This window comes from Marmota marmota, unplaced genomic scaffold (assembly GCF_001458135.2).
Source record: "Marmota marmota marmota unplaced genomic scaffold, marMar, whole genome shotgun sequence".
Taxonomy (NCBI): domain Eukaryota; kingdom Metazoa; phylum Chordata; class Mammalia; order Rodentia; family Sciuridae; genus Marmota; species Marmota marmota.
In genome coordinates this window covers 8,249,669-8,264,515 of record NW_025999925.1, presented here as the reverse complement: position 1 = coordinate 8,264,515, position 14,847 = coordinate 8,249,669, and the positions used below count along the sequence as shown (strand labels likewise).

Sequence of the window (14,847 nt, the reverse complement as noted above, 5' to 3'; positions counted from 1 at the left end):
CTAAGGGTAGGTTGTATGATCATCCTAATCTCTCACTACAAATATTACAACAGCTTCTTTTCTAGTCTCCTTGCTTCATCTTGTACCCTGCAAGTAGTCAATATGGCCGCTGAAGGAATTTTTTTTTTAATGTGCTTCAGATCATTAGACTACCTCTCAAAATCCTCCAACATCCCCCTACTCACTGACAGTAGAAGTCCAGTGACCTCCAAAGCCCTCTAGGACCTGTTCTCTGACTCCTTGCTACTGCTCAGCTCACTTCCTAATACTCTCCCCCTCAGATACTGTTTCAGTGCACAGACTCCTTGCTATTCCTTAAACATGTCAGGTACCCTCCCACATTAAGACATTTTGTACTTACTGTTGCTTCTGCCTGAAATACTGTTCCTTCACATGTCTACACAGCTTTTCCCTTAACTTCTTCTTTGTTCATCTTTTTCAAGTACCATCTTCTCAGAGAGGCCCTCCTTTACCAGTCAATTTAAAATTTCAACACCCTTCCATGCCTCATTTTCTTTTTAGAATGTGTCACCTTCTGACACACTAACTTAAACTATGAATATGTATGTATATACAGGTAGATTTACTCTTACAACAATTCTTAAGCCAAATTGTTAAGGATTACCCTTCAGTCACAAAAGTGGCAAGGGCAGGGGACAAGATTGAGGGCATAAACTTCTACTTTTTTCTTTTTCTATTTCTTTTCATAGAGATGGAACCCAGGGCCTTATACATGCTATGCAAGTGTTCTGCCATTGAGTTCCATCTCTAGCTCTACGTTTTCCTTTATAAACAACTGTTTGACTTTTTGGCAATAAGCATTTTTTAAATGTTTATTAAGGAAATTTTAAAAGAATTTACCTTTTTAAATTTAAACTTTAAAGTTAATTTTTTAAATTTTTAAAGAAAAATTAAAAAATTATTCCAAATATTTTCTACAAAATTTTGTATTACTATATATAATATCTTATTATTTTTAATGATAGCTGTTTACAAAACCAAGATATAAACAGAGAGCTAACAACACTCTTTTGCCTTCTACTGAAAGCTGATTTTCTTGTAACTTTCTAGCTTTGCTCCACTAGAAACCTGATAAGAAGGAGTGCCAATGCACTATGAGGTAGCATTAACTTGAAATTATTGAGTTACATCTAGCCTGGGAAGAATTATAAATACTCAACTCCAGAGTACTGATCGTTCCTGAGTACAATGACTTTTATAACCTATGTCCTTTGCAGAGGCTCCAGCAAGAGAAGGAGACACCTGGATAGTATGGGGCTTTAAGCCAGGATGGCTCTTGTGCCCACCAGATATGAGTCTCCTTGTGAAGGAAGAGAACTGACGCTCCCAATGGCACGATGGACTCCTGCAAAGACTACTATGAGTACGAATCCCAACAAGAGGAATTCATATTCCATAAGCAGGCTGTTTTCTTGCCCATGTCCTTCAAGTGAATCTGATGCCTAGAGTGGATTATGGTATCCTTGATGATACTGCATCCTGATGTTGGAAGAGGGATACAACCTGAGACACCCGATTCAATTTGGCCAAAACATAAGGGATATGTAAAAACATAAGGGATATATATTATAAGGGATATGCTAACAGACATTAATGGTCCAAGTAGAAGGAAATGCTAACACAACACTGCAGCTTAAGTGGGGGTTAGGAGTAAGAGCTGATGATGAAAGCTCCGCAACTTGGGACAAGAGTAAGTCTTGTCAGTATGGGGTGCAGTGAGGACTGGAGAAAGGCCAAATCTATGTCAAGAAAGAATGTCTATTCACCTTGCCATCCATAAAATGGCCCCTAACATAACAGAACTGGCAGGACTGAAGGGTACAGACAAAATTAAGCACTAATGACAGAGGAGATGTGAATTAGACAAGTAATGGTTACCTGACATATTTAGGCCCTGTCACTAGTGTATTTTAATTCTAGCAACCAATCTGTGAAAACACTAGCCTACATGAGAATATTTATCTAAACATTTTGTAAAATTGTAGGATAATAATAGGCCATCTTTAAAGATGAGTGAAAAGAAAAGTTGGTCACCAACTCCCTTTACTCCAATTAACCTGCAAGTAACTAAATGGTTACAACTGATGAGGGAAATGCTACAGTGGTGTTCTTCATGAGCTCAAGTAAAGGAGCTCTTCCCTCAGCTGCTCCCTCTATTTCTGGTCATTACGTAGTTGTCATTAAATTGAAGGTCATACTCTTTATCCAAATCTCAAATCAGTACCATTTGAGGACACATTGATAACATGTATAAAATATTTACCTTTGATGTCATCTACAACTTTTGAATAAAATTCCGTAACCGCCTGGAAAGCATGGCTGTATTCAAAATAAACTTTATCCATTCTTTCTACTCGAATTCTGTCATCCCGCATGCTGAAAGGAAAAAATGAAAATTTCAAACAGGGAATCTAAGAGTAAAAAAACAGGGCCTCCACAAAATAGCACCTGGGTGCTCATGAGAAAGTACAGCAAGACATTCTGAGACCTGAAGCTGAGGGTGGAAGCTGTGTACTGACCGATAATAAGGAATCCACAGGAAGGTGTGGAGAGACCACTAGGCCATATGAACTCACAAAACTGCACAAAGCACACTTTGAAGAGACCCTCATGTGAACAGAACCCAAAGTGAGGGGTTCAGGGCAACAGGGTGAAGACAGGGAGAAGATGTGAGCTGCTACATTTTTGAATATGGCAAATGAACAAATTCCAAAAACATTACACTAAGGAAAGAAATCAAACCAAAACGACTATATGCTGTAAGATTCAATATATCTGAAATTCTAGAAAAGGCAAAATGGACAAAAATTAATAATTGCCTGGGGCCAGTTGCAAAGGAAGGGGACCAACTGCAAAATGGCTTGAGAAAGTTTATTGGGATAAAAGCATTGCTCCATACTTTCACCGTGATGGTGACGATAATTAGTAGTGTTATCACAATTCAAACTCTATACTTAAATGTAAACTATATGGTTTATAAATAGCACCTCACACCTGAAGTTTAAAAAAAAAAAAAAAAAAAGACTTCTATAGCAAGGAAGTTAGAAAAAGCTATTTGAGCCATGCTTTTCTTCTAACAGTTCAAGAAAACTACTGTCACATAAAATAAGTAACAGAAAAGGATCAAGGTCAAAAAGGAAAATAAGCAGAATAATATATCCACAAACAAAAGAAGTATGTCAGATGCAGATGTCCATAGCCATAACAAAAAATCATTTTTTTGTTAAAAAACAAGTTGGATTAAAAAATAACAACTTAGAAATAAACCGATAAAGAAAATTAGACACAAAAGAAAAAAAATCATCTCAGAAATGAAGGACTGACTGGAAGGAAAACAAAACTGAATAAATGCTACAAATAATAAAACAGAAAATGAAGAGGGAAAAATTGTCAGTCAAAAAGGAATAAAAATGAAAACTAAAAAGATTGAAAGTAAAAACTACAGAAAATAGCCAAAAGATCTAAAACTGTATAAAAAGTGCTTCTAAGACTCAAAGTTGAAGAGAAGGGCAAAGCAAAGAAGTAGAAAAAAGCATTTGAAAGCATACGGTAGAAAATCTGGGGAAATCAACCGAGAATGACCACCATAAAAAAATAAACTGGAAAATTATATCCACGCAAAAGGAGAAGTCATTTATAAAATAAAGAAAAACGGCCAGACTTTTCTAGCAATGTTCTATGCTAGAAAATAACAGTAACATACTAAGACAAAGAAACAAACTCTAGAATTTTCTATCTGGCCACCCTACTTTTCATGCATAAAGGCAAAAGCAATGGTAAAGTGCAGTCACCAGATCAGTAGCTTCATCGCTACCTGGATCTTGTCAAAAATGTGAATTCCCAGGCCCTATCCCCACACACTGTATCAGAGAATCTCAGGGAGTGGAGAGACCCAGCACTCAGTACTTTAATGAGCTATTATGATTTGGAAATGAGGTATCCCGCCAAAAGCTCGTGTAGCAATGCAGGAGAGTTCAGAGGTAAAATGATCAGATTATGAGAGCTATAACTTAATCAGTGGATTAGTCCACTGATGGATTAATAATCTGAATGGACTGATTATGTGGTAAACTGTAGGCAGGTGGGGTATGGCTAGAGGAAGTAGGTCACTGTGGGAGTGACCTTGGGCATTATATTTTGCCCCTAACTCCCTTCTCTCTCTTTCTCTCTTCCACCCCCGCCCTCTTTCCCTCTCCTTACTCTTAACTTCCCAGCTGCCAAGCTGCCATAAGCTAACAGCTTTCCTCTGCCATGTCCTTCTGACATTATACTCTCCCTTACCTCAGGCCAAGAGTAATAGGATCAGCCTCACCTTTGAAACTGTGAGCCCAAAATAAACTTTTCCTCCTCTAGGTTGTTCTTGTCAGGTATTTTGGTCATAGCTATAGAAGGCAGACTGACACACAAGTCTTCCAGGTAATTCTAACACACACAAGGGTTTAAGAACTACTTTTCTAGAAAATGAATTTCAGTTAAACAAACTGATTAGAGAGACATAAGAATTGGGTGATAAGGATTTAATGCACATTTGCTTGAAGAACTCAATGAAGATGTAATGAACACTGTAAGGAAGAAGGCACTGCATGCAAAGGACACATGCACTGTCAGAGCAGATACATTACGACTACGACATAAGAAAGAAATGGAAGAGCATGCTTTTACCTTTTTCAGTAATCTACACTATTTGTGGTCATATTTGTATTATTACACTGAAAATGTTATATGTGAAATAAAGGATATTAAATATCTGATATTCTAGTAATAGAACTAGATAGAGTACTTACATGAGGACCTCAAGGTAGAAAAAGGAGATAGAGATGTAAGACTGAAGAAGTAAAAACCCATTAGCCCTAAGTTTGAATCAGAAGTATTTTTGAACTCTTTATATTATTTACTATAAAATATGTTTATATCCTACATTTTCCCACTAAAGAGGCCTAGGAATAATAACCAATAAATAAGGAGTGTCCTATTATAAATACTATCATTTTCAAATACTTTTTCCTACTTAAAGGGCTTATTAGAGAAATGACTAATTCTAGGAATGGGATAAAAAACGTTTAAGAAAGCCTAGACTATCCTATTACACAAAAAAGCAAAAGAGCTAATACTAGGGTCATGGCAAAATGACATAGAAACCAACTTGAAGAGGCTCTCATTACCCAATTATGGGCTGATCTGAGCATCAGGATGAATGGCAACCACCATGAATCAAAACTCATTATGGACTTATGAGTCCATAATGATACTTTAAAAAGCAAAACTACTTAATTACCAGCAAGTATCACCAGCTACTCAATTCACAAAAAGAGACAATCACTAAGTATTGTATTTTTCCATTAGAAGGCAATCTGTAAAGTAGTCTTGCTCTTCTTCCACAAGAATCCAAAACCAACCAAGCCTCTCAATTCAACTACCAACTTACAGAAAATAAAGAGGAGCATGTTAAACTCTAGGAAGATGCAAACATCAAAATCGAGACTGTGGAAAATTCCATAGGAAAAACAATTGAGTTTATTTAGCAAGAGATAGAGAAGGAATCTGTAGATAAAATGAGATTGTAAAAGACACTTTAAAAAGAAACTGGCAAAACTAAACTGTAGGGGTATACAGTCAGGTGATAAAACTACAAAGAAAATTAGGAAAGTGATAACAATGAAAAGTCAGAATCACAGTTACTCAGGGCTGTGACAGGGAGGGGCACATTCCCTTCTTGCCCTGGATGATGGTCCCCAGGCTTTCTGCTATATTTGTATTATACTCTTTCCTACATTTGTATCATATTTTAAATTTCTTTCAAATAACACAAATGTAAACCATTATAATTTTACTGGGTTTTCCTAAATTTAATTACCTCTGAAACCACTTTTTACTTTAAAAGTTCATTTTATCTCATAGGTAACTACCAATTGCTCTGAATTTATAATTATTTTGATATATAAGGGACACAAACAACTCAATAGTAAGAAAAAACAATTAACCAGATTTAAAAAACAAGAAAAGGACCCAAATAGACATTTTTCAAAACATAACATGCAAATGGCCAACAAGTATATGTGAAAATGCTCAACATTGCTAATTATCAGGAAAATGCAAATCAAAAATCACAATGAAACATCATCTCACGCTTGTTAGAAAGGCTATTATTAAAAAGGCCAAAAAAATGTATCAGCTAATATTTAGAGAAAAGGAACCCTAGCAATGCTAGTGGGAATATAAATTGAAACAGTCGTGGAAAAAAGTACAGAGGTTCTTCAAAATATTAAAAATAGAACTACACTACGATCTTGTAATTCCACTTCTGAGTATGTGCCCAAAGGAAATCAGTTGCTTGAAGAAATATATGTACTCACCTGTTCATTGTAGCACTATTTAAAATATTCAGGTATGGAATCAAAGTGTTCATCTACAGAGGAACAAAATAAAATATGGCTCATACACACACACACACACACACACACACAGCGAGAGAGAGAGAGAGAGCGAGAGAGAGAGAGAGGGAGGGAGGGAGAGACTTACTTATACACAGAACCTAAAAAAACTGAATTCATAGAAGCAGTGAGTAGAATGGTGTTGCCAGGGGCTGGAGGTACAAGGGGACAGCGAATAGGGGAGATGCTTGTCAAAGAGGACAAACTTCAGTTTGTCAGGAAGAATTATGTTTTGTGGGTATAGTCTGGTGATTATAATCAAATGTTAACATTTTCTTACCTCAAAATTACAAAGGTAACTGTGAAGTAATCATGTCAGTTAATTTGTCATACTCATTTCATGATGTACACATATATCAAGCTATTGAACATCATAAATATATAGTCTTACTTATCAAATACCTCAGAAATAACTGTAAAAATTTTTCTTTGGTCATATAAACTTGGAGGCACTATTCTAATAATATTTTAATAGCTTACAAGGCAGATATTAATGTAATGTTTCATCACAATGACAATGAATTGGTGTTCCTCTTATAAGCACAAACAGAAAATAAGAAAGGTTAAGGAAGAAAGATACTAAAAACATGGTTAGAGACAAAAATAATTAATACAGAATCCAAAAGCTGAATAATACTGACATCGACATCTTAAAATTGATTATATGTATGACCTGAAACTATAAGGTGAGTCTAAGAGTAGGTTGGTATATAAGAAGAGCTCAAAAGCTTAGCGGGTTGAGATGAGTCACAAGTAACAGAAATTGAAGATAGGCTATAATGGTGTACTTAAATAACTAATAATCTTAATGATGACCTAAATCCTGAATAATTACCAGAAGGCAAAACACGTTTAGTATATTCAGTTTAAGAAGTAGGTTAAATATGGCAATTTCAAATATAGTTGTTCCCTCATTATCCATGGGCAAAACGTTTCAAGACCCCCAATAGATGCCTGAAATCAAAAACAGCAGCAAACCCTAAAACCCTATGTTTTCCCCAATACATACATAACTATGATAAATTCACCTTACAAATCAGTCATAGTAAGATTAACCACAATGACTAATAATAACTATAGAACAGTTATAACAAGATTCTATAAGAAAAGTTATTTAAAACTTATGAATTGGGCTGGGTTGTGGCTCAGTGGTAGAGTGCTTGTCTAACATGTGCAAGGCCCTGGGTTCGATTCTCAGTACCACATGAAAATAAATAAATAAAATAAAATGTATTGTGTCCAACTACAACTAAAAAAATGAATTTTTTTTAAAAGTTATGAATTATTTCTAGAATTTAGAAGTCACCTATTTATTATGTTTGATTTGCAGTTGACTGTGGTTAATAAAATTCATGAAAAGTGAAATTGCAGATAAGAGGAGAGTACTGCAGCTCCATTAAAAGTAACTAAAATTTCTGAAGTTTATACTTAAAGAATTAAGCACACAGCACTTGACAGCATAGCATTTATGCTAGTGTTTCCTGCCCGACATTCCCACTAAATTCTAGGTCTGAAAGGGAAAAGACCATGACTGCTATACTAATATCTACTCAAACTCAGGGCTAACCTAGAAGATGTAGCTAGTAAAGTAAGAATACAAAATAAAAGTATAGGGACTAGAAAAAAACAAAACCATCGAGAAGATTTTATAGTCACACCATCCAAATTTAGCAAGGCCACTGAATTTATACTACAAACTGAGTGCTTGTGCTCCCTCCAAAACTTACATGTTGAAACCTAATTCCCAGGAGCTTCTGGGAGGTAATTTGGTCATGAGAATGACATCCTCATAATGGGATCAGTGCTCTCATAAGAGACAGAAATAAGCTTGCTTCCTCTATTCCTGCTATGTTCTGTGAAGAAACAGCAAGAATACGGCCACCCACAAACCAACAAGAAGGCCCTCACCAGAACCCAGGCTGGCATCCTGATATTGAATTTCCCAGCCTCTAGAACCATGAGAAATAATCTTCTGTTTTCTGAGCCATCCAGTCTATAATATTCTGTTAGAGCAGCACAAAATGACTAGCATGAAGGCAAAACACTAAATTCACCAGAATTGTATAGAACAATAATAAACAAGTAGAAAATACTAATATAACTTTAACAATAACACTAAATATCCAGAAATAAATACAGTCACTATAATGCTACAGTGAAGTGATAACACGATAACGGGTCAACTGGACGTTCATGTGGAAGAAAAGGAAATCAATCTCAAACCATACTGAAAAGTCAATTCCACATGGACATGTAAAAGATCTACATGTAAAAGTAAAATAACACAGTGTCTAAAAGAAATAGAAAGGAATATATTTATGATATCAAAATAGGTGCAAAAAGCACAAACTTTAGAAGAAAACACTGATCAACTGGACTACACTAAAGAAATCACTATATCTGTATATAATCTAACACTTAAATAGGATAAAAAATGTAAGCTATAGAAAAGGAGAATATCAACAAACATATCCCACTAATTCACTCATATAGCAAAAATAAGCAGAATACCCATAAATTAATAAAGAATTGACAACCCAGTAGAAAACAGGTAACTTAGAGAAACACAAGAGGATACCAAACAGCCAATAAACATAAGGAAAAAAGGGTCCTTATCATGAGTCTTGAGTGAAATGTAAATTAATCCACAAAGAGACACCAATACACACTCAGAGAACAGCTAAAGAACTGACAAGATCACATCTGTAAAACAAGTAAAATTTTGATATACTGCTGGGGTATAAGTAAAACGACTTTGGAAAACTGGCCATATCTGCTAAATATAAATACATCACACAAATCCCATGATCTAGCAATTACATTCACAAAAGTGCAAACATAAATTTACCAAAAGACTAGTACAAGAAAGTTTATAGGAGCATTATTGGTAATCAACCAAGTGAAAAATGATCAAAATTCCCATCATAGTATACACAATTTAGGACATTCAGGCAGCGAGAATAACTTTTTAATTTCAAAAACATAAGAAGCAGCCAGAAAAATAGTATATGCCATATAATTTCATTTATATAAAAATCAAAACAGGAAAAATTGATTTATATGTAGAATTTTTGAGGGACAGCAGTGACAGAAAGGGGCCACAAATTCCAGGCAAGGTGGCACATTCCTGTTATTCCAGCAGCTGGAGAGGTTAATGCAGGAAGATCATGAGTTCAAAGTCGGCCTCAGCAACTTAGCAAGGCCTAAGCAACTTAGCAAGACCCTGTTTTCAAATAAAATATCTTTAAAAGGGCTGGAGATGCAGCTCAGTGGTTAAGAAACCTGGGTTCGACCCCAAGTTCTAAAAAAAGAAAAAAAAAAAGTCAGGGAGGGCACAAAGGAGGCTTCTGGGGTATTCACAATGCTCTATTTCTTGATCTGGATGCTGTGTACAGAGGTGTATTCACTTTTTAAAAATTTACTGCACTATGCCTGTGTGACTTGTGCATTTTTCTGTATGTTTAATATATATAAATAAAAATTATTCCAAAAAATACAGAGATAAGTGTCAGGGAATGTAATAGAAATTAGACACAAAATAAAATAATAAAAAATGTTCAATTTAAAGCATTTAAAGAAATTATTTTTTAATTAAGAATCAACCTTTGAATCAAAAATAAGTCATGAAGAAAAACATTCCTAAATAAAAATGCCCTGAGGAATTTTCCACAATTAGGGGAAAAAAATAGGAAGCAGTTGAAAAATAAGTGTGGGACAAACAATTAGCATTTTTCATTAATCAACATGATTCCAAAAAATAGTCCATATAATGCTTTTTAAACATTCATAGTCATTTCTACCAATTGCTCTTTGGACTCATAATGAATAACAAAATAGTAACATTTAGAAATATTCAACAGATACTTATGGAACATCTACCACATTCTACCCCTCAAGCCCCTGCATAAGGTTCCTCTGAGAGCTGCACTTTCCTTCTCCAATTCCTTCAGTGACTTTGCATTCCCCACTATGAACAGGAAAAGAATTTCCAAGTTGCATATTCAGAATTCTCTATCACATAAAACCCCCTGACCTCAGAAGACCTACTTTTTTAATAGGGCTAAGTAAAAAGAAGTAGTAGTAGTAGTAGTACTAGTACTACTAGTAGTAGTAATAGCAGTAGTAGTACTAGAGGTGGTGGTGGTAGTGGTAGTGGTTTAAACATTAGATGTTGATCTGGCCCAATCACTTTCTTTAACCTCATATATTTCTACACTCACCTTCATTCCTTCTGCTCTAATAACACTCACAGCTAAGGCCTTACCTCAGGGACTTTGCATCTACTTTCCTTCTGCCCAAAATGTTCCTTCCTAGATAACCACATGACATCCTCATCCTTCTCAGGTCTTCAAGTTACCTTCTCAGTGACATCTATCTCAATCACCTAGTGTAAAATGGCATTCCTCACGAGAATTCACAAGCACAGGGTCTTTTAGCAGTTTTATTTTTGCTGTACCAATGCCTGGAACAGTACCTAGTACAGAAGAGGTACTCAATCTGTGTAGTATTACACTGAACAACTAAATGAATAAATGAGTACAAGTTCCACAATCCTTCTTCCCTTGAGGCAGGCAGCAGCACTTCAATTTTAAAAATGAGTAAACTGAGCTTTAAGAGATTAAGTACAATGTCCAAAGTCACAAAGAGATACAGATTAATAATACGGAAACCGATAGCACCCAGCTCTGAGGGCTTTCCCAGTTCTCCTACCAGCCTAAGCAGGCATAAACTCATGGAGGAAGAACCTAAGAGGGGGGATTTTCTCCCATCTGTGGTACTGAAGAAGGGTTTTGTTGTTGTTGTTGTTGTTGTTTTCCCTATCTTAACCCACTAAGAAGACAGTATCAGATTAACTACTGCAAAGCTCCTATCAATTTTTATCTTCCTACAGATTTCCTTAATACCTGGATTTTTAGAAGTCTACAACAAAGTTATTATTTAGCAACTCAAAAAACAATGAATGACCTTACATGAGCTCCGCAATGTTTTCATAAAAGTTCCTAAAGTGAACACAAGAGGCAGCTGGTTACTCAATTACTGTTCTAATTAAGGTTCTGTTTGATAAGCAGATAAGGATTTAGAAACCCATTAAATTTGATAAAATTGAACTTGTCAGTTATCCCTGAGGCTTTCGTAGAAGCATTTACAAGAATGTTAAAATCATTTTTTCACAATCTGTATATTAAACATCCTCATGCAAATATTTTGTTCACAAAATAGTTAAAGTTATAAAATCTCCTATTTGTATTTTCCCAGATATCTTAATTAAAGAAATGGCAAATTCTAATGCCCTTCTCCTTAGAACAAAAAATCTATTAGAAATTCTGCACATAAGAAATACCAGAATTTTGTCAAACTGTGTTTTAATAAAATCTCTACTTTATCATTTTCACATGAAACACTCCTGACTGTTATCAAATGTATTGTTTTTGAAAGATTAAACAGTGATAAAACTGTCTCACAGAATTGTCAACTCTTAATTTCCTCAAACTGTATAGTCTGTGGCAGGCCTATATCAGAGTCACACGACAGTAGTACACATCAAAGGCACAGATTCCACACCCCAAATATGTTTTTAATTCAGCAGAAAGTTAGAGGAAAGGAAACAATTTCATTTTTAACAGGTTTCCTGCATGAGTAACACATAAACTGCAGACTGATATACTAGCCTACCTGACAGCCATCATAGGACTATAGTGTAAAATGAAAATGGAACTCTCTAAAGAACATACCCCAGTGATAGTCTGTTTCAACTGTTCTATGAAAGGTGGGCAGTAAACACCTTCCACCAAATAAAAATTAAGGAATTCATCTATAGTCGTATAATTGACTTGGTCTAAAAAGTCTAAAACCGCTTTTCCTCTACCATCCTCCACAGAGGCTACTTCTGTCCAGAGTGGACAGAAGGCTGAAAGAAGGTATGCTCCTCCCTGGGCCCAGATAGCAGGATAAGATCAGGAAAGGGGTCTCAGTTATTAAGTAGGATATGCCAACAGAACTGAATCCTTTTTATATGTAACATGCCTCTGTTGCCAAATATATTGTTTTAAAAACTTAAATGGTGATAAAACTAAGTATAGAGCCCACACTACAAGAGAACTTCAGATCTATAATATATTTTAATTTCAAAATGGACATAAAATTGGTGACTTTTCAGTACCAAAAAAAAAAGACCAGCTTCAGAGATGCCTAGCCAAGGTTCAACTGTGAACAAATATCAGTTGACAAATTTTATGATTCATGATGACTTTACAAACTAATATTTATAGATAAAAAGAGCCTTATTAAAGGCTCACAGTCTACGCTGGAAAAATTCACAAGGCCTCTTCTGACAGCCCACTTATTGATAATAATAATCCTGACTGAGTTCCAAGATTCATGGCTGAGTAATTAGCTCTCACCTCTGAAGGCAGAATGAAACAGACTTCTTGATTAAGAGACACACACTGTAACATGGTTATAATATCTCTATACTGGAATTACTATGAAATTCATTAAGTTTATCAGTGCTCACAGTACAGAACTATGACCACTTTATTATAAGACTACTGGCATTTTGTGAAATTATAATAAGTACTAGAACAAAAATACCAGAATAACCCCACAACATCAGCAACCATACAGTGAAAGATTCTTTAAAAGATACAAAAATAAAACATACACAAAATAATATGGACAAATTAATATCAAATATATCTGATACAGTAATAGAAGAAATTACTAAGAGAAAATTAGTAGCCAGGCATGGTGGTGCACACTGTAATCCCACCAACTTGGGAGGCTGAAGCAAGAGGATCCTAAGTTTGAAGGCAAGTCTCTGCAACTTAATAAAACTCTGTCTCAATAAATAAATAGGCAGATAGATACATAGATAGTAGATAAACAGATAAATGGCTTGAAGGCATGGCTCAATGATAGAGGGCCTCAGGGTTCAATCCCCAATGCCAATAAATAAATAAATATTAACCTTGAAATGGATTACAAAAAAAAAAAAAAAAACTCTTGTGCTATAAACAGGAACATACCTCACAATAAAGTAATTCAGAAAGATTTAAAATTTAAAAAAATGGCTGAAAAAATGCCTGTATAAACTAGGCAAGTACAAATAAAAAGAAAGCATAAGCCCAGATTTTATCATCAGAAAGACAAAACTCAGAACAAAAAGTATTAAACTGAACAAAGAGGCCCTTTAAAATGACAAAAGGAACAAGTTAGAAGAAAAACTATTTACCTTATATCCTTTTAAAACTGCTTTGTTTTTAAAATCTGAAAATACACAATTTATTCAAAAAATGAAATTGATTACTAAAAGAGAGAAAGAAAAAGGAAAGCATAGATTACAGAATTTATGAAGCTGCTCAGAAAAGATATTTTTCCTTTCCCTGGGCTTGAACCCGAAAGTGTGGAGTACAGCAGATGGCGCCATCCTACCACCTTGTGGACCATGAAAAGAAGGCAAACAAGCAGGAGGAAAAAGAACCCCTAAATCCAGAGTACAAGAGTACCCTTTTCCCCACATCCTCGCCAGCACTTGTTGTTGTTTGACTTCCTAATGGCTGCCAATCTTACTGGAGTGAGATGGTATCTTAGGGTGGTTTTCATTTGCATTTCTCTGACTGCTAGAGATGGTGAGCATTTTTTCATGTACTTGTTGATTGATTGTATGTCCTCCTCTGAGAAGCGTCTGTTCAGGTCCTTGGCCCATTTGTTGATTGGGTTATTTGTTATCTTATTGTCTAGATTTTTGAGTTCTTTGTATACTCTGGATATTAGGGCTCTATCTGAAGTGTGAGGAGTAAAAATTTGTTCCCATGATGTAGGCTCCCTATTTACCTCTCTTATTGTTTCTTTTGCTGAGAAAAAACTTTTTAGTTTAAGTAAGTCCCATTTGTTGATTCTTGTTATTAACTCTTGTGCTATGGGTGTCCTATTAAGGAATTTGGAGCCCGGCCCCACAATATGTAGATCGTAGCCAACTTTTAATTCCATCAGACGCTGTCTCTGATTTGATATCAAACTCCTTGATCCATTTTGAGTTAACTTTTGTGCATGGCGAGAGGAGGGGATTCAGTTTCATTTTGTTGCATATGGATTTCCAGTTTTCCCAACACCATTTGTTGAAGATGCTATCCTTCCTCCATTGCATGCTTTTAGCCCCTTTATCAAATACAAGATAGTTGTAATTTTGTGGATTGGTTTCTGTGTCCTCTATTCTGTACCATTGGTCCACCCGCCTGTTTTGGTACCAGTACCATGCTGTTTTTGTTACTATTGCTCTGTAGTATAGTTTGAAGTCTGGTATCGCTATACCGCCTGATTCACACTTCCTGCTTAGCATTGTTTTTGCTATTCTGGGTCTTTTATTTTTCCATATGAATTTCATGATTGCTTTCTC

General features: G+C 35.4%; 1 protein-coding gene across 3 annotated transcripts in view; it reads right to left on the bottom strand.

Annotated features, from left to right (window-relative positions):
- Positions 1-14,847, bottom strand: part of Msh3 (mutS homolog 3) — a 183,564-nt gene that overhangs the window by 115,925 nt on the left and 52,792 nt on the right. For all 3 annotated transcript variants that reach the window (XR_007346415.1, XM_015497854.2, XM_048800207.1), the window contains exon 8: positions 2,285-2,397. Coding sequence is in view for 2 of the 3 variants with exons in the window: in XM_015497854.2 (XP_015353340.1) it covers positions 2,285-2,397 (113 nt within the window). In the remaining variant the exon portion in view is untranslated. The remainder of the gene's footprint in view (positions 1-2,284; positions 2,398-14,847) is intronic.